Genomic DNA, 20,266 nt, shown 5'->3' with positions numbered 1-20,266 from the left:
TTCCGAGGAAACCCAATTTTGTGTTTCCTCGGAATTTCCTCGGAAATTCCTCGGTATATTTCGAGGATTTCATTTTCCGTTGGAATGTCCGTCAGAATATCGCTGTTTTCTTGTAGTGGAAGAAGAGCAAGGAGGAAGCATCACGAAACAAGGAAAGAGATTGAGCCATAGACGACTCGTCATCACACGCCAAGCCGTTAACACACACCACCACCACCTAGAATAAATGTGTCAACATACCAAGACAGCTGAGTCGATGGCTCTGACACCATCGAGGATCCCACGCCATAGCAAAAATGGTTAGATGATTCTTGTGAGTTTTAAAAAGAAGAAAGAGAAAAAAGGAGAGAGATATTTGTTGTAACGTTGTGGGGTTTGAAATTTGCAAATTTACTATTCAAAGCATTAAAACTATTTATTTTCATTTTATTCAATATAATTATATAATTTACATATAGTTCTATTAATTTTATTTTTTATATCACTTTAATATTTATAAATATTTTTACTTAAATACTCAAATGTATATTTATATATATATATATACTACTAGTACATAAAATATATAAATATGAAAATATATATATATATATATATATGTTAAGATTAAAATTATATTTATTGATATAAAATAATATATGTAAAATAAAAAGTTATGTATGAGTAATAAGAATGTTTGCAACTTTTCTCTTTAGCTGATACACTTTTTCTAAAAAAAATACTAATTTAGTGAAACCAAAATATTCATAAATAGTAATAATATTGTGATTTTCCCTTTATAATGTGTATTTGTTATTTATTTATAAAAATTTAAAACTAATATTATATATATATATATATATTTGAGATTCGGAAAACACACATTCTTAGAATGATATCTTTGTTGGAGATGTTTTACATATCTCTATATATTTATTTCTGTAATACAAGAGGTAAATTATTTCAGTCCACACTTATTTTTCATCTAAAATAGAAACTATTATTTTTTATTTAGAGAAAGAAATCCATTCCTCTATGTTTAATGTAAAAATAAAAAAATGCGAACATAAACATTTTATAATTACTTATTAATACATATTTTAGTAATTAAAAGACTATAATGATAAATTATTATTTAGGTTTTAATTTGAAGATTCTTACGTAATATATATATTTTTTAAATTCTTTGTATACTACATTCTTCATTCATAAATAAATCTTAGAAATTACTGAATATTATCTTTTCAGTTATACAAAATTTAGAATTTTACTTGATTAATATTTAGTTATGTGTTTTTTTGTTTTTAATTTTAAACTTTATATTAGAAGATATTTTTGAATAACAACACAATATTATAGGAATTATCTTTTTATTTTAAAACATACTTTTTAGATTTTCGATAATTCTTGTTATTATTAATTTTAATCAATTATCTTATCAAAAAAAATTAAATTCGTTTTTGGTTTTAGCTAATATATGTATTTTATTCATTAAAGGTATAAACGATATTAACCACTCTAACTTTTAAAAAAAATTTGTATACTATATTCTTCATTCATAAATAAATCTTAGAAATCACTCAGTATTATCTATTCAATCATACAAAATTTAAAATTTTACTTGATTAATATTTAGTTATGTGTTTTTTGTTTTTTTTAATTTGTAGTTTTTTATTAGGAGAAATTTTTGAATAACAACACAATATTATAGGAATTATATTTTTATTTTAAAACATACTTTTGAGATTTTAGATAATTATTGTTATTATTAATTTTAATCAATTATCTTATCAAAAGAAAAGAAAATTCGTTTTTTGTTTTAGCTAATTTATATATTTTATTCATTAATGGCATAAACAATATTAACCACTCTAACTTTTAAAGTAAGAGATCGAATGCGAAAATCATTTCGCAAATAATAGTATAGATTAAAAATATTATTTTGAAAATCTAAATTGGAGTATATTATATTTTTATTTGAGCGTATATTTTAGAAAAAATAGGAAAATATATAAGAAATAGTTTTGTAGACCTATAAATTTTATTTTTATTTATTTTTTAGATGGAGTTCTTATTTTATGTTTTCAGTACTTTTTGACTCCTACAAAGGCCACCATAACAAAATATCCTTATGATTCTATTTTAAATAGTTACGTGATCGACGAAGTGTCTAAATCATTCAAATTATGTGAACAGATACTGTTTGATTTCTGTGGAAAATTCTATGTCGATGTATTAGAGATGCAAATATTTTTGTTAGGAGTTTGTGTTATTAGGTTAACAGTAGTATTTTGACGAAAAAGGTATATAACTAACAATATATGGAGGAGTAGTAAATAAACGAAGTTATTATCTGGGGAAGTGCCTTTTTACGGAAAAGTCAGGATCAGCCAATAAGATCGCCGCACTTGTTAAGCTCCGGTAACTGTGCGTACTGCGTAGATACCAACTCCGTCGTGCTGACATGTCGGTAAGATTTCTTAGTGCTTTTGTGATAAGAGCACCTTTATCGCTGTTTTCAAATCCACGATTTTAGGTGTTTTTTATTTTTTTTTTAAATTTTTTAGCTAATTAAGGTGAAAACGTCTCTTAATCAAGAGCACTAGAGATGGGGTTTCACGGGGCACGTGTCATTTATGCACCATCTCTCTCTCAACCGTCTCGTCTTCTCTCTTTCTCTCGAGGTGAAACCGAAGGTGAAACCAAAGGCGAAACGGTGATCTCTCCGCCACGATGATATCTCCTTGTCGACGGCATCAGCCGGAGTCTCTATCGGTGGAATCGTCGCCTCTCTCTCTCTGGTCGACGAATCCGCGTCTCCCTCGCTCTCCTCGACGATTCCGCCTCTCTCTCTCTCTCTCTCGATCTCGTCGATGAATCCGCGTCTCCGTCGCTCTCTTCAACGATTCCGCCTCCCTCTCGATCTCCTCGATGCCTCCGCGTATCTCTCGCTCTCCACGACGGCTCACCGGGATCAAGCTTCACTCCACCTCTCTCTCCGGCCCGTGGCTATCCTCGACGAAATCAAACCGAAAGTAAAAGCAAAGTGTTTTTCCTTCTCTGTCTGAATCATTCGTTGTTATATAGATTCGTTTGTTGTGTTGCATGTGTCTCGTGTTTGTTTATGTCTCTTGATTCAACTCGGTTATGTCTCTGTCTCTATTTGTTAATCATTTTTGCGATAGCTTATGTCTCTGTGTTTGTTTATATCGATCACTTTATAATTCTTCATGTGTCTCATGCGTCTCTTATGTTTGTTTATGTCTCTTGATTCAACTCGGTTATGTCTCTGTCGCTGTTTGTTAATCATTTTTGCGATAGCTTATGTCTCTGTGTTTGTTTATGTCGATCACTTTATAATTCTTCATGCGTCTCATGCGTTGCTTGTGTTTGTTTGTGTCTCGTGATTCAAGAGATGATTAATCAAGGTGTCTCAATATATCAATCGGTTGTGTTGGATAGTTTACGTGTCTGTCTTTGTTTAAGTCGATCAGTTCTTGTGTTTGTTTATGTCTACTAATTCAAGAGATGATGTCTCAGTATTTGTTTCTTAAACTTTCTTGTGTCTGAATCGTTCTAGTGTTGATTATGTTTCTTGCGTTTCCTTTTCAGATGGACGGATAAAGAGAGTTGGAGTTTCTTCAAAGAAGAGGTATGTGGTTTGGACAGATGAAGAGGCAAGCAATTTCAGGTTAGATAAATTTCAACTGTAAATTGATTGTGAATGTAAACTGGAGGTTCTTTGATTGCCAATCTGGTTAGATAGAAAGTAGGTAGATAGCAGTTAGGTGGAATTGAAATGAGTTAGATAAATGTCTACTTGATGTTAAAAGTTGAAGTGTGATTAATGAGTTAGATAGCAATGAATGTTAGATAAATGAGTTAGCTAAATGTCAACTCCATGTGGTTGTGGAACTGATCAAAGCGTTAAACGCTTTCTCTCTTCTATTAAACAGATTCCTTCTTCTCTCTTTCTCTTTCTCTCTTCTTCTTAGACAAATTGTTTTCCTTCTTCTCTCTTTCTCTTTCTCTCTTCTTCTTAGACAAATTCAGATATGGATTCCAATCCATATATGAATTTAAATTTTGTTGATCTTCTTCAAAGTCAACAAGATACTGGCATCGATTTAGAATCTTCCCCTGTTCCTATATTTGGCTCGTAAGCAACTGAAGGTTCAAACTTCGAACCAGACAGTCCTGCAGAGAGTAGAGGACGCCACACGTGGACTCCAACAGATGACAATGTCCTCATCAGCGCCTGGTTAAACACCAGTAAAGACCTTGTTGTAGGGAATGAGCAACGGTCGGTTGCTTTCTGGAAAAGGATAGCAGCCTACTACTCGGCTAGTCCCAAGATCGCTGAGTGTGACAGAAGAGAGTCATCACAATGTAAGCAAAGGTGGCACAAGATCAACGACTTGGTGGGCAAGTTTTGTGGAGCTTTTGAAGCAGCAACTCGTGTGAAAACCAGTGGGCAAAACGAGACTGATGTTCTCAAACATGCCCACGAAATCTTCTTCAACAACTACAAAAAGAAGTTCACATTAGAACATGCTTGGAAAAAGCTTAGACATGACCAGAAGTGGTCTGATCTTTCTTCGGCTTGCTCTCAAGGAGATTCCAAAAGGCAGAAGTTAGATAACGGTTCGCACTCAACCTGCTCTCTAGCTGATGATGGAACGACTCGACCCCCTGGTGTTAAGGCTGCAAAAGCCTGTGGCAAGAAACAAGTCGGCGATGAGAAAGAGCTTGATGAGTTTCAGAAAATGTGGAGAATCAAGCAAGAGGATTTGGTTATTAAGGAAAAGCTATCGAAGATGAAGCTTCTGGACAGAATCATGGCAAAACAAGAACCTCTAGATGCTGATGAAGAAGCTCGGAAGAAGAAGTTAATTAATGAGTTGTTGATGTCTAATTAGGTCTTGTTCCCCGATTGGTCCTTAAGTTTTATTGTTCTTGTTTCTCGTCTATTTCTTAAGTTTAAGTCTCGGTCTAGTTCTCGTAATGGTCTGGTTAGTGATGATATAAAATGTTTTAAGAACTGATCAATGTTTGTCTTTGTCTCTCGGATTTTATTGTTCTTGTCTTTGTCTTTGTCTCTCGGATTTTATTGTTTATTGTTAGTGATGATATAAAATGTTTTAACAACTGATCAATGTTTGTTATTGTCTTGGTCAGGATGCTTGCGGGACAGAGTTTTGGAGTCTTGCCTTCAACTGAAGCGAGTCACAGAGTCGACTGGAGTATGTGTCTGTTAGTGTATGTGTCTGTTAATGGCAAGTGGAGTATGTGTCTTTATGTGTATGTTAGTGTCAAGTGGAGGATCACGGACTGGTGGATTTGTATGTCACGGACTTTGTGTGTCTATATGCATTCTATTATACATGTATGTTTGCTAAATGCATCTTCTCTATTTATAACAACAACAAACTCATGTTGGAAAGAATTATATATTTGTTTGGCGATGAGTACCTAAGAAGACCAACACCGACTGACCTTCAACGTCTACTTGATGTTGGAGAGTATCGTGGATTTCCCGGAATGATAGGAAACATCGATTGTATGCATTGGGAGTGGAAGAATTGTCCCACCGCTTGGAAATGGCAACATTCTCGTGGTTCGGGTAAACTAACAATCGTTTTAGAGGCGGTTGCTTCATACGATCTCTGGATATGGCACGCGTTTTTTGGACCTCCAGGTACCTTAAACGATATCAATGTTCTTGATCGCTCACATGTTTTTGATGACATAATAAAGGGTCATACTCCGGAAGTCACTTACTATGTCAATGGAAGAGAGTATCATTTGACTTACTATCTCACCGATGGTATTTATCTGAAATTGACAACTTTTATCCAATCTATTCAACTACCACAAGGGCCGAAAGCAGTTTTATTTGCTCAACGTCAAGAAGCTGTCCGAAAGGATGTCGAACGTGCTTTTGGAGTCTTGCAAGCTACCTTTGCCATTGTTAAAAATTTGGCACTTTTTTGGGATAAAGTCAAAATAGGAAAGATTATGCGAGCATGTATCATACTCCATAATATGATAGTAGAAGACGAACGAGATGAATACACTCAGTTTGATCCTTCGGAGTTCCAACAAGCAGAAGACAACGGAAGTTCACATGTCGATCTCGATTTCTCTACAGATATGCCTACAAATATCGCCAATATGATGGTGTTCGAACTAGAATTTGTGATAGACAGATGCATCAACAACTGAAAGATGATTTAGTTGAACATGTATGGTTTAAATTTGGACGTGATGAAGACAACAACTGAGCTCAGACGCTTCTTTCAAATATTCTCGTTTGTTTTACTAATATTTGTTTTCATGTTTTAATTTAAAAATCTATGTCTACAATGTAATATTTTATTATGTTTTATGTAAGAAAAAAAATTTAAATTTCAATAAAAAATGTTTAATATTTTTTTTTAATAAATCTAAAATAAGAGACTTGCAATGAAGGGAAAAAAATCTCAAGGTTCTTAATCAACTCTTTTACCAAAATTAACTTTTTAAATACTATTAAAAATAAATTAAGAGACCCATTAGGGTTTTTAGGATAAAGATGGTCTAAGACTTTGGCGTTGGCGTTATTAACGAATAGAGATTATCAATTATGACTTTAATTTTCTTAATCATCATTAATTCCAATTAACAAACATAAAACTCCATCTATCTAAATCCTAATTATTTTTGTTTTATTTAAATAGTTTCACGGTCTGTAGCTCTTTTAGAATAATCTGAAGTAAGAAACGGTGTTACTTCAATTCCCTCTAAATTTTACCGATTAATGAAAAGAGTCCTATCCCCATTTTTACCGAAATATTTTCTTTTTCCTGATTTATATCAATATGTTTTCTTCTGTTTACTAAACAAAAATAAAGAATAATATAATTATTATATATTTTTACTTTCTCCAAATTAATTCAAATTACTCGACTAATTATTCTTAACAGTATACCAATCAGACCTTCAATCTTCAAAATAAAGATTGATTTTATACCTTGATTATTTTATTTTTTTGCTAACTATAAATTATACTAACAAACAAAACTAGAACTGTTCAAAAATCTATAGCACAAGCATTACGTGACAACCTATCTACTTTACTATGTATTCATCGTATGACGAATCTGTGGTAAAAAAATGTACAAATCCTAGTTTTGTGAAATTCGTCTAGATGAAATGAAAAACATGTCATTTTGTACAAACACCATCTCCACCAACTCAAACAATATATTGTAAACACCAAATCTAACTTCTGAAAAAACTCCATACACTACATAGTCTATATAAAAATTGAGCATTCTATTTGCATTCCTTTTTCTCGTCAGTATTTTGTCTATTCATGTTTTCCGACAGAACCATTCTAGTGGAAAAGGATGTATCCTTTCATGTTTCATATTGTTCTGAATTATTGGGCTATAAACATTATTTTGAATATTTTAAAATAAGTAATTTTAGAAATAAAAGAAGAAGATCAATAAAAAATATTCCATCCGTTCTATAAAATAAAATGTTTTGGAGAGTATTTGATGTTCCAAAATATATATTATTTTATTTTTAATGTATTTTAATTTTATTGAAAATTAGTTGACCAATAATATTTGACGACATTATTTATGATTAGTTTAAATTTATACTAGTAATAATATTATCTTCTAAAATTAATTTTCTTAATCTTATGTTTTATGCAAAATATCTTTACCTGTGGAATGGAAGGAGTAAAAAAACATCAAATTAGGCCAGTTTTGAAAAAAAAAATTCAAATTATGTTATAATAAAAACTATATTGTAGAGTGTAGATGTTAGGTTGGGGTCTACATAGCATGGCACAGTCCCATGAAGTAGCGGCACGTACGTGTTTTGGTGCCTTTAAATGTCTTAAAAGCGCCATCGTACCCTGCGGACAGCTCTCCTTCACCTAATGCGTTGTCTCCTCCTCTCCATCCTTTCTTTTCTATTGTGTCGGTTATAACTTTCACCGTCCTATGTTCAACTATTATTTACATTTCAAATTACAATCAATCGGTCACTACAATTATATTATTTTTCTTAGCTATTTATAGACCATGATCGTGCATACGTCTTTTGATAGAAGATAACAGTGTTTGCTGCTTAGTGGGTTTGTCTTTTTTGACGCCGATGCCATTTGTATCTTAGTGGTGATTATTGATGTTTACCCACCTGCCCTAACATGCTCAAATCACATTCAAATTGTCTGGTATCGGTTTATTAGTACCATTTTTTTTTGTCACACAAACTTTTATTCATATAATCATCATTCATCAGCCCGAGCATATTAAATTATCACACACACGAATTGCTGGCTAGCTTCATGTAATAATGCGTATCCAAAAGAAATACTAGTATATCAAAATCAAAAATTAATTTGTTTAGTTCTATAACTATTACAAACCAAAAAAGCAGATATGTTTGATGCGAAGGCAATAGGTTTGAAAGCAATATAAATATACGTGTATTAGACCATGACTAACCCGGAGTTCTTAGAGTGGAGTTCTTAGCGGAAGTTAAGAAACTGTTAATTTCCGATAAGAACCCATCCTAAGAACCCCGAGTTAATCATGTTCTCGAGTGTTTGATTTCATTATATAAGTTGCAATTGCTATTGACCGACCATTCTCGTGCACGTTGACTTTCTATTTCTTCACGTCTCATTATCATTAATTAGTTATTTCGGGTGGCTTAAGATACGACACACTTTATCCCCTTCACATTCCAACAAAAACACAATTAAAATTTTAGTTTTATGAATTTGTTAGCCTATTTTTGTTGCTAAAATGAATTTGTTTTGTTTAGAACTACGCTAGTTCAATGTATATTCGAACGTTTGAAGAATCAAAGCAAAAAAAAAAAAAAAAATCTTTTAAAGAGATCGTGGAGAAAAACAAATGAGTACAAATGATTTGGAAGTCGTAGATTTGGCTTTCAACCAACCAAAATACTTGTATGTATTTTTAATAGGTTGTTATTTAGATAGTGAGTAGACTACGCGGTTTGAAAAAAACCTACTTTGAACTTACGACTTGTAAAAAAAAGTGTAGTTCATCATTATGTAATAGTTCAACTTATGACTTTTCCAATTTATCAAAGAAGTTTATCATAAACGTTTTCTCTTTTAGATGTTAACACATTGTCTCCTTAAATACTTTGCTTTTGACATTAGATACGCAATAAATAGCAACACTTGAGTTATGTTCTTCAGAATTAGGTTTGGGATTGAGTTGTCTCGCAACTAATTAATTATGTATAAACTCTAATTGAAACTCTATTCAGATAGCAGCAATGATTCACATACCTGATAACACGTAATAATAATAATGCACTTCTCAGTTCTCCCTCACCTCTTTCTTCTATTTTTAAGAAATCACAACAATCACAGCCTTTTCTTATAATGTTATAATAAAGAGTTTCAATAACTTACAACACTTGTGTTCTGTTCTTCAGAAACTCTTTACAAGAACTCAAAAGATTCCCCAAAACCGAATCCGAAGACTCACTTCTCAAACCCACGCGCCTGTTTACATCGTCCATTAACCTCAAAACTGAATCTTTCTCAAACCGGTACAAGACCTTGGACCATGCGTCCGTGGACCATGCCCGTAGCTCAGTCTCCTCAATGTTACCATTAAGAACAGCAAGAGAGGATATGGCCGTTGCATGATCGCCTTTCTCGAGCTTCCTGCAGAATCTCTCTTTGATTAGAGGCGAAGGCGGAATCCTATTACTCCGTCTCAGATGTTCCCATGTCTCTTCCATCACTTCTTCCTGTCCTGCTCTGCTAGCTTCAAGAACCATTTTGAGATGACGTTTAGCATTGAAATGGTATCCGTGACGCAACATCTCCCTATACGCATACCCAAAATCATCCCACTTTTTATGTTCAGCGCAAGCTTCTAGCATTGTGTTGAAAGTATACGTGTCTGGCAACACTCTCGATTCGAAATCTGAGCTGCTTTCTATATTATTTCCATCTTCCAACATCTTCTGGAAAAGTTCCCTGCCTTCTTCAAACAACCCGTCTTGTTGTAGATAAGCTTTTAGCATTATGTTGCAAGTAACTAGGTTCGGGTTGCAGACCTCCTTCATCTGATCAAAGATATAAGCTGCGTTCTTCACGTTTCCGGAGTCGAGGCATGCTTGTATAAGGCCAGTGTAAGTCACCACAAGAGGCTTATTTGCAACTCTACATATCTTCTTAATCTGACATTGGATGGTATATAATCAAGATCAGCTTTTTTAGATCAGATTCTCGATAAGCTTTAAGGACTACTGGGTTTATAGAGTTTACCGTATTAAGTCCTTCATTACACCTTCCTGCGCTACATAGACAGCGAGCAAGGTCGTAGTAAAGAGCAGCTGATCCAACAATACCACGGCTTTCCATATCCTCAACCGTCTGTATGGCCTCATCGGTTTTGCCTTCTTTCCACAGTGTATTAACAAGAACTGATCACAGGATGAGATGGTTGGTTACACTCCTTAAAAACTAATAACGTAGAGGAAAAAAAGACAAAGAGTTCACAAAATACCTCTGTATGCTAGAGCATTAGGGATAGAGGATTTCTGCATCTTCCTGAAGAATTCATGAACTAAGTTGTATTTCTCACATGCTAGCATCACCTGCTTAGACAGACAATACAAATCCACTACTGAATTGTGTTGCTATAGAACATTAAGTGTTAAGAGAAGAAAGACTATTTAACCTCCATGACGAGGCCATAGGTGACAGGAGAAGGTTTTTGTCCTTTTTGCTTTAACTGCTGTAAGACCCAGAATGCTCCTTCCCACTGCTTCCGTTGAACACATGCGTTGAGCACCTGTGGTGGATGGATACCCAGCACTTACATTAGATAAAGGTAGGCTATATATATATATATATATATCTTCAATAAGAAGGAGACAATCATAAATCACTGACCGCATTGTACACAACAACGTCAGGTTCAAGCCGGGGATCCCATTTTGCAAGTGTCGTTGGCTTGAACTTCTTTTTAGGTGGAGATCGCATTGTGTCAATCACATGAAAGAGTTCCTTTATATGACCAGCTTGTCCAAGTGTTACTGCAATTGAACGGTACGCTACCATATCCGGATATGATGATATTTGTAACTGGTGAAGAAAAACACAAAGAAAACCTCAGATCATAACGGAAGCAAAAAGAACACATACATGAATGGTATAAGGGTTTTTTACCATCATTGCATGGAATACATTGAGAGCTTCCACAGGCCTTCTTGACTTACCAAGCACATTTAGTGCAGTTGTGTAAACGATTCTGGATCCAAAAAGGTAAAATCTGTCAGCATTATTAAGAATCTAGAGTTCTACAACTGAATTCCAACAGCTCACTTTTAGTACCTTAGCTTGTTTGATTTGAAACGGTCTTGCCTTTGAAGCCACTCAATGACTTGAAGAACTCGTCTCCAGTTTCCAAGTTTCCCTAGAAAGTGGATCAGTCTCATTATAGTGTAATCCGTATATCTGATCTTTGCACTCCGGATCGCCTTCGAAAAGAGCCATTCAGGCATATTGATGTCTGCACCATTCAACCTAGCGAAATAAACTTCCTTAAACATAAAATTCAGCTGAATTTGATAATAGTTTCATGAGAAATGAACTAATCTAACTCCCTAATCTCATCTGCAAGACTGCAATAACACACAACTAAATCAACATATCTAACTCCTAGTGTCTTTCTTCAAAGTAACCAAAACTAGATAGTAACTTAAAACACATACACTTTTGCCAACTTCTCGATTCTGTCTTCCATTTCGAGACGTGAAGTTGCTGGCTTGTCCACTATGTCACTGGACTCATCGGAAAATCTAAAGGCAGGACTTTCCATGTCAAACAAGCCATCATCATCTTTCTTAGCACCCACAATCCTGGTTCTACTCAACTTGCTACTTCTTAACTCATGCCTCTCGATGGCTAGTCTCTCAATTCGACTTTCCTCAGCGAGAAGATCCAAACCATCTCCCCTGGAACCTCTCTCACTTCCTCTTGATGTACCATTGACACGCTGATACCTCATCATCTCCTGCTTAGGATTCTGTCTCCTGAAACCCTCATCTTCAGGCACAATCACTGAAGGTTCACCACTCTTACTCCATTTGACATCTTTGGCTATTCTCTGAAAGCGCCTATCTCCAACAGTATCAGCGTTGGAACCTCTATCAATCCCTTTGGATGCATCAGGGGAACGATGGTAACTAACCATCTCCTGCCTCACGTACCTTTTGTTGAAGCTCTCATCTTCTGGCGCAGTCACTGAACAAGATTCACCAGTCTTACTCCATTTGACATCTTTGGCTGTTCTCTGGAACCGCATATCTCCAAGAACATCAGCTTTAGAACCTCGCTCAATCCCTCTAGGGGAACGCGGGTACTTAACCATCTCCTGCTTCGCGTACTTTCTTCTCCTGAAGCTCTCATCTTCTGGGACAGTCGCTGAAGAAGTCTCAACACTCTTGCTCCATTTCACATCTCTCTGAATCCCACTTTCCTCATTCCTCTTGAAACCTCTCCCGTCATCGCGTTTCTCGCCGCTGACCAACTCCTGCCTCGAGTATCTTCTCCTGAAGCCTTCATCTTTAGTCTTCACATCTTCGACACCTCGTCCCAACACTAATCTTCTTCTAGCACCATCATCCTCACCTTTGTCTATAACCAAGGCGTCGACTTTCTTCTTCTTGTTCCGAGCTGTTTTAACCGATTCCATGATTTGCAGGTACTGATCGAAACTGGGTTTGAACTCACTAACCTCCTTCGCGTTCAAATTCAAACACAAGATTACATTTTTCTTCGATTTCAGAGGAACGAGCCGCCGGCCGTTGAACCAAGCTTGAGGAAACACCGGTCTTCGGAGAGAATTGCGGCGAAAGTTCAGACTTTCATCGAGGAAAGAGGCGTTGACGAAGCTAATCGTCGATATCATCACCGCCATTTCACTCTGCAACTTCAAAGTTCGAAATCTATCGACTATCATCAGATCACCCCTCCAAGGCAACGTGGCTGGATAAATAAAAAAACTATTTGATATGTGACGGATCGTATGTAGCCCAACTATTATTGGGCCTTAAGATCTGGGATCAAGACGTATAACCCGAGAACCGGATTATGCTTTAACCGGTCCGGTCCATGTCGAAGAGCTTGAACGTGCTTTAAGGTCATATGTGTTGGATCCCGGTTTCACCCATCTCCTTATCCAAAGAGCCCAAAACCGATCATCATCAAGGCCCACCAAGATCAAAATCCATCCAGGGTTCGAGAGGGCCAGGACCCAAGAATCAAAGACATTAAAAGCCATCACTAATGTACTCGGTCCACGCCGGAAATCACACCGCCATTATGATCTGCCTAGAAGACCTACCTATAAAATAAGGAGGAGGCAAGAACAAGATGGGGATGGTCCGTAGCTAAATGATACACTCATTATACAGTATTTCCGTTGCTACCAAGCATCACATGTATTCTTTTGTATTCATCTTTAATATTATCAATAAAACATCTATTTTCCCTCTTTGATCATAGGTTCATAGCTTAGGCTTTCTATTTTGAGCTTATTTGTTAGTGAAGTTTTTATTTCCATAAATCCTATGTCTAAGTGAATTTTAGGATTCATCGATATGGATGATGAATTACTGTAAATCCCAAGCATGTGTATTGTTTGTTTGGTTCAGTGAGGAAACACCACAAAGATTTTGAGTAAACCGGTTCGTGGGATAAGAAGTTAAGAACTACTACAAAAGGAGATATTTTTTAGTGTTGGTTTAATTTGGAACCAACCGCAGACATGGTGTTGATTACAGAATCCATTATCTCTTGCTAAAAAGAAGGTACTCAACGGGTAAATACTAAATACAATGATGTAAAGCGAGTGTAATGACTCGTGTTAATTAAAAAGTTAAAAAGTTACAAGTATACATTGGACCTACTTCTTTTGATGCGGCTAGTTAATCATGGCTTTCATCTCATGTGTGCTTCTAGAACAGTAAAGCATATCTTCTTGTCTCATGAGAAAAAAAAAGGGGTTAAATCTTGGTTTTGTTTGTTCGTATGCTGCTAAGTGAAGAATAAGTATTTCGAGTCTGGACCGATCTGGATACATCCGTTATAGCTTGATCGGTTTTGTTGTTTTGGTTGAAAATGGTCAAAAGAAGAAGAAGAGTCACGGATGAGTATAAGGAGAAGAAGAAAAGCGACTTATCAAAGAATCTTACCGTTGGACAATAGACAAAACGTCACCTAAAAGGCTAAAAGATAAAAGAACAAACAAAAAAAGATTTTAAAAGACTCAAAAAACTTCTCAGCTTGTATATGAACACTTTCACCTGTTGTCTTGTCTTAACCACCAAAATAGAACATTAAAACGCAACGTTTATGAATAATGTAAAACAAACAACAAGAGGTGATGTTTGTTAACCCGAGGTTCTTAGGATGGGGTTCTTAGCGGAAGTTAAGAAACCGTTTTTTAACTTCCGCTAAAAACCTCACTCTAAGAACTCCGGATTAATCATGGTCTTATGTGTGCCAAATAAATGAAGTTACTCTATGTGTATCAGCATATATACACACTGAACCCGGAGCCAAAAACGAAATAAAAGACAACAAAATGATCATTTTGTATACTATATAGTAAAGCTATATAGAGATGCATTACGAAGCATAAACACACTTGGAAACAAAAGGAAACTACAAGTGAGAACATGTTAAAAAGTCTTTTCCACCACCGATGCTTTTGCATTAATAAAACGTTCAGACACCGAGAAGCTTTTTTCTTCTTTCTTCAGACAAAAGTACTATACTCCGAGACCATTGTACTCTAAAACCCTTTTACCTCTCCTCTCTCTCTCTCCCTCCTTCTATACTTCTGAGATAATCTACTCTACTCCCATGGAGCTTTGATGGGTATCTGCAATTTCCATTCTTTGCCCCTTTTCTTGTGAGAATTTTTGCTCAAGAATCATGGAAGAGTCTTCTTCACTTGTGCGTTCCGTGTTTGTGCTCTGTTTGGTTTCGTCCTCTGTGTTCTGTTTGGATGATTCCGACCAAAACGCAGCCGCTTCTTCTTCTTCTGCTGTTTACATTGTTACCCTCAAGGACCCTCCATCTGTTCATTCCTCATCCGACAGAGAAACGAGTGTATCCAAGCACAGCCTCACATCTACTTCATCTCAAACTTACAGAACATCGTATGTACAAAAAAGATAACTCCTTTTTAGTTTTTCTTCATGTTTGCCACAAATGTTGCAATTCATCAATTTTGGGTCCCAGATTACTTGTCGCTTGTTGTTCTTTGGTCTTTTCCTGAAAGTCTTAAACTATAAAAGGCGGCTCCAAGCTGAAACCTTTATGTTGTTAAACGAAGCTATGTCTGATGGAATTTTGAGATTCAAGCTGATACCTTTATGCTCCGATTACAATCTCAATCTCTTTGTTTATACATTTAGGAACCGAAGCGCCTCTATAGTTAGAGTTCATGACTCGTTGTTGAGAAAAGTATTGAGAAAGGAGAATTACATTAAGCTCTACAGCTACCACTATCTCATCAATGGGTTTTCAGCTGTTATCACCCAACAGCAGGTACTCTCATCTCTCTGAATCTCTAATTGTTACTGCTTGTTCAATGCTTTAACTGGGTTTTTAAATTCTTAAGGCTGATAGACTCGCTGCAAGAGAGGAAGTGCACAATGTGGTTCTGGATTATCCGGTTAAGAAAGCAACCACTCACACGCCGCAGTTCTTAGGTTTGCCACGTGGAGCTTGGCCCCGTGAAGGAGGCTCTGAGTATGCAGGAGAAGGAGTTGTTATAGGGTTTATCGATACTGGAATTGATCCAACTCATCCTAGTTTCAGTGACAAAGTCCCAGGACATTCATATCCGGTCCCTCCTCGGTTTACTGGTGTCTGTGAAGTCACCACTGGTTTCCCTTCCGGTTCTTGCAACAGGAAGCTCGTTGGAGCACGCCATTTCGCTGAGTCGGCTCTCAGTAGAGGAGTCTTGAACTCATCTCAGGACGATGCTTCACCGTTTGATGGTGAAGGGCATGGCACGTAAGTGTAGAAGCCACTCTTATGTTGATTCAATCTAATTTGGTTAATGCTGATATTGGTTGGTTTATGCAGTCACACAGCTTCTGTTGCAGCTGGGAATCACGGGGTCCCTGTGGTGGTTTGTGGTCATCACCTAGGGAATGCTAGTGGGATGGCTCCTCGTGCTCAGTAAGTCAATACCACAAAATGATACTCCTTACGTTGCATATTAACATATAAAATGAAACGGAGGAGGTATTCTCTTTGGAAACAGTTTTTACAAACATTAAATGTCACGTCTCTTCTTGTTAGTGTTGCTATTTACAAGGCATTGTATAAGAGGTTTGGAGGTTTTGCAGCGGACATCATTGCAGCCATAGATCAGGTATAAAAATAGCAGATGTAATGAAACTTTGGTGAAATGATTTTGTAGTTGACATAGTTATTATGTCTGTTTCTTTCTTCTTGTTAAGGCTGCTCAAGATGGAGTTGACATAATAAACTTATCAATCACACCGAACAGACGTCCACCTGGCATCGCCACCTTCTTCAACCCGATCGATATGGCATTGCTTTCAGCTGTGAAAGCTGGGATCTTTGTAGTGCAAGCAGCTGGAAACACAGGCCCAGCTCCTAAGAGCATGTCTTCTTTCAGTCCTTGGATCTTCACTGTTGGAGCTACATCTCATGATAGAGTTTATACTAACTCGATAATTCTAGGAAATAATGTCACTATCTCTGGAGTTGGACTCGCTTGTAAGTCCGTTTTTTTTTTACACCCTAGCTTCTTTCATGACCTTACCTTTACCAGTTTCTCGTTTTTGCTATTAGCTGGTACAAGGACAATGCACAAACTTGTTTTAGCTGCACATGCGCTCCGCAATGGTACAACCATTATGGATGCTATATATGTTGGGGAGTGCCAAGATTCGAGTAGCTACGAGCTGAAGCTGGTGAATGGGAAGATCCTTGTCTGCAGTTATACAGTCCGGTTCATTCTCGGTGTCTCAACCATCAAACAAGCCTTACTAACAGCTAAGAACTTAACAGCAGCAGGTCTTGTCTTTTATATGGATCCTTCTTCCACCGGTTTTCAGATGACTTCAACCCCGATGGATATCCCGGGGATTCTAATCTCCTCCCCACAAGATTCTCTGGTATAATCACAATCTTGAAGTAGTCTATTACAGTGAACAAGAATGTAACTTAACTCTTCCTATGTTCTGTACGCAGGCTTTACTTCAGTACTACAATACTTCTCTGTCGAGGGACAATGCTTCAGGCAAAATAGTTGGTTCTGCATCAGTTGCGAGAATAGTTGGTGGCATGAAGCCCACCTATGGCATTACAGCACCGAAGGTTATGTACTTCTCTGCTAGAGGACCTGACCCAGAAGACGATTCTTTCCAAGATGCTGATGTAATGAAACCCAACTTAGTAGCTCCAGGGAACTCCATATGGGGCGCTTGGAGTCCTCTTGGCATCGGTACTGCTGATTTTCAAGGTACATTCTCCTTATAAGATCTACTCATCATGTGTGTGTGCTTGTAGTCTATTTAAGCTTCTTTAATTGGTGGTGTTTAGGTGAGCGTTTCGCGATGGAGTCAGGGACAAGCATGTCTGCTCCACACGTAACGGGTATTGCAGCACTCATCAAGCAGAAGTTCCCTCATTTCACACCTGCAGCCACCGCATCCGCGCTCTCGACAACAGCTTCTCTAACAGACAGAAAGGGTGGTCCTATAATGGCGCAACGCACTGTCTTAAACCCTGACGCTACTCAAACCCCTGCAACGCCTTTAGATATGGGCAGCGGGTTCGTTAATGCTACTGCAGCTCTTGACCCTGGTTTGATTTTCGACATAGGTTACAATGAATACATGAAGTTTCTCTGTCGCATCAACGGATCATCTCCCGTTGTTCTCAACTACACAGGCGAAAGCTGCTCGGCTTACAACTCCTCCCTTGCAGCCTCTGACCTGAACCTACCCTCAGTGACAATAGCTAAGCTCGTTGGTACTAGAACTGTCCTAAGATGGGTTACTAACATTGCAGCCACGGTTGCAAACGAGACTTATACAGTAGGGTGGAAGGCACCTGACTCGGTTTCTGTTAAGGTCTCTCCTGCCAAGTTTACAATCGGGAACGGTCAGACAAGGGTCTTGAGTCTTGTTTTTAGGGCGATGAAGAATGGTTCGGTAGCGAGTTTTGGAAAAATTGGGATAATTGGAGACAGAGGTCACGTGGTTAACATTCCGGTGACAGTCATCTACAAGATTGCTGTCTGAGAGATGATAATAGTAGGTTGTTTCTATGAAGAGTTTCTGTGTGATGAAAACAAACTCGAGGATGTTGTTAAGAAAAAAGCTTTTAGTGATTGTTTGTTTGTTTGTTTGTTTAGTGTCCTGCCGATTAAAAAGCTTTAGAAAAAATGTGTAGTTTGTAAATTTGTTTTTGGAGTGTTTTTGTGATGGTTTTGATTGAATCTAATCCAATCTTTGATTTTTAAGTAATTAAAAAAAAATTGTCTTCATCTTGAACTTTGTTTTCTGATGTTGAGAGCAACAAACAAAAGTTTGATTGGAGGTACACTTTTGTTTACTTTTGGGCAAAATTGGTTATTAATATAACCTTTTGGGTTTGATTGGTATCATAACCATAACCAGAATATTTCGGAGTAAATGTGAAAAAAAAGAATAGACAGTATTGTTTATTAGGGTTATTTCAGTTTCTTAGTATATTTGAGTATGACTGTAAACATGGTTAGCGATAACAAAATAAAGTAAAATAGATTTTCTACTGAGTTAATCCATTTTTATCCAATCATATAAAAGTAGTTTTTGTCATTTCACACCAAAAATAGAAAAATTAGGAGCTATGCCCATAAAATGGACAATAATTAATTAACTATTTTTTTACCTTCATCCAAACCATACGGATTATGCCTCTAGTGTTTATTAGGTAAGTCCATTTGTCTATCAGCTTGTTGTCATAACTTCTGATCATATACATGAACTTAAAATTTGTCAAATATATCTCTCCTAACAAAACAACACCGTTTAAAATAGAGAAAAAGAAGAAGAATTAAAAGACAAAAACGAACTCAATCAGAACATATTTTTGTTGAGCTTGAAATTATTAATTTCAACACTCTCTTTGGATTATTGTTAACGATGATGGCCAGAGATTCACTACGCCGTTTCCAGTCTTCCACTCCGATCTTCCTTGAGTTCTGTCACAAACGCTCTCATCCCATCCACTCGCAAGCTCTCAAAGAACACCAACCTCTGCCATCTTTGACGCCACCACCGCCGAGTCAAAATAAATCTCGTTTTCTTCCTACCAATACACAGATAAATACAAGGTACAATCTTGATTATCTCTCACGGATACCGCCACCTTCAATTCTAAATCACAATTCATTTACAATTATCTATAATAAAAGTGTTCTTGCGGGTCTTCAGTTTTATCAGATCCTTATGTTAGTTGATATTTTATTTTTGATAACATTTATGTTAGCCATATTTACTCAGTTACCAAAAATATTTATAGTGGATTTTCAATTTTATCGGTTCTTATATTTTCTAATCTTTGGAATACATATTTTGTTAAATGATACAACAATACACTGCTAATTGATAAATGATTTAAGATGTTATAATTGTCGTTAATTGATAATGATTTGTTGGCTGCTAAATGTTCTAAAAAATAGTTTGCTAGCATATATATTGTTTGATATTCGATTTGTTAGCTGCTACATGGGTTGATACATGGTTTATGAGTTAATATGTTGTATGATAAATTGTTTGTAACTGATAAATGAGTTGCTACCTGGTTAATTGATAAATGATTGGTCCGATGTTATATGTTTTGTTAATTGATACATGATTTGTTAGCTGATAAATAGTTTGAAAAATGATTTATTAGCTTATACATTGTTGAGACATGGGTTGTTAGCGGACAAATTAATTGATACATGGTTTGTGAGTTAATACTTTGTATGATAAATTATTTGTTATCTGATAAATAATTAGATACTTGGTCCACGTTTTGTTAGATGATACATAGTTTGATACCAAAAATTTGATAATTGGTTAGTATGATGTTCAAAATACTTGAAATTAAGTGATAGATAGTTTGTGTAGATGATAAATGGTTGGATAAATGGCTTGTGAGCTTGTACATTTAAGATAATTGGTTTGTTAGATGACAAATGAG

General features: G+C 36.2%; 3 protein-coding genes across 3 annotated transcripts; 2 read left to right on the top strand and 1 right to left on the bottom strand.

The window, feature by feature from the left end:
• Positions 1-3,648: 3,648 nt before the first annotated feature.
• Positions 3,649-4,898, top strand: LOC106344730 (glutathione S-transferase T3-like). Its single transcript, XM_013784047.1, has 2 exons — positions 3,649-3,670; positions 4,153-4,898. The coding sequence occupies exons 1-2, from the start codon at positions 3,649-3,651 to the stop codon at positions 4,896-4,898; spliced, it is 768 nt and encodes a 255-aa protein (XP_013639501.1).
• Positions 4,899-9,376: 4,478 nt separating this feature from the next.
• LOC106295622 (pentatricopeptide repeat-containing protein At1g30610, chloroplastic) lies at positions 9,377-13,006 on the bottom strand. The gene is made up of 8 exons (XM_013731575.1): positions 11,752-13,006; positions 11,372-11,563; positions 11,207-11,288; positions 10,931-11,122; positions 10,716-10,829; positions 10,542-10,632; positions 10,301-10,458; positions 9,377-10,212 (listed from the first exon to the last, which is right to left on the bottom strand). Exons 1-8 carry the CDS (start codon positions 12,999-13,001, stop codon positions 9,430-9,432), a joined length of 2,862 nt encoding a protein of 953 aa, XP_013587029.1. The 5' UTR covers positions 13,002-13,006; the 3' UTR covers positions 9,377-9,429.
• A 1,678-nt stretch (positions 13,007-14,684) lies between these two features.
• On the top strand, positions 14,685-18,533 carry LOC106343285 (subtilisin-like protease SBT2.5). The gene is made up of 9 exons (XM_013782454.1): positions 14,685-15,207; positions 15,466-15,598; positions 15,672-16,069; positions 16,142-16,237; positions 16,361-16,433; positions 16,522-16,804; positions 16,880-17,205; positions 17,282-17,552; positions 17,633-18,533. Exons 1-9 carry the CDS (start codon positions 14,981-14,983, stop codon positions 18,334-18,336), a joined length of 2,511 nt encoding a protein of 836 aa, XP_013637908.1. The 5' UTR covers positions 14,685-14,980; the 3' UTR covers positions 18,337-18,533.
• The last annotated feature ends 1,733 nt before the right edge of the window (positions 18,534-20,266 follow it).

Source organism: Brassica oleracea, chromosome C5 (assembly GCF_000695525.1).
Source record: "Brassica oleracea var. oleracea cultivar TO1000 chromosome C5, BOL, whole genome shotgun sequence".
Taxonomy (NCBI): Eukaryota; Viridiplantae; Streptophyta; class Magnoliopsida; order Brassicales; family Brassicaceae; genus Brassica; species Brassica oleracea.
This window is presented reverse-complemented; position numbering and strand designations above follow the sequence as displayed.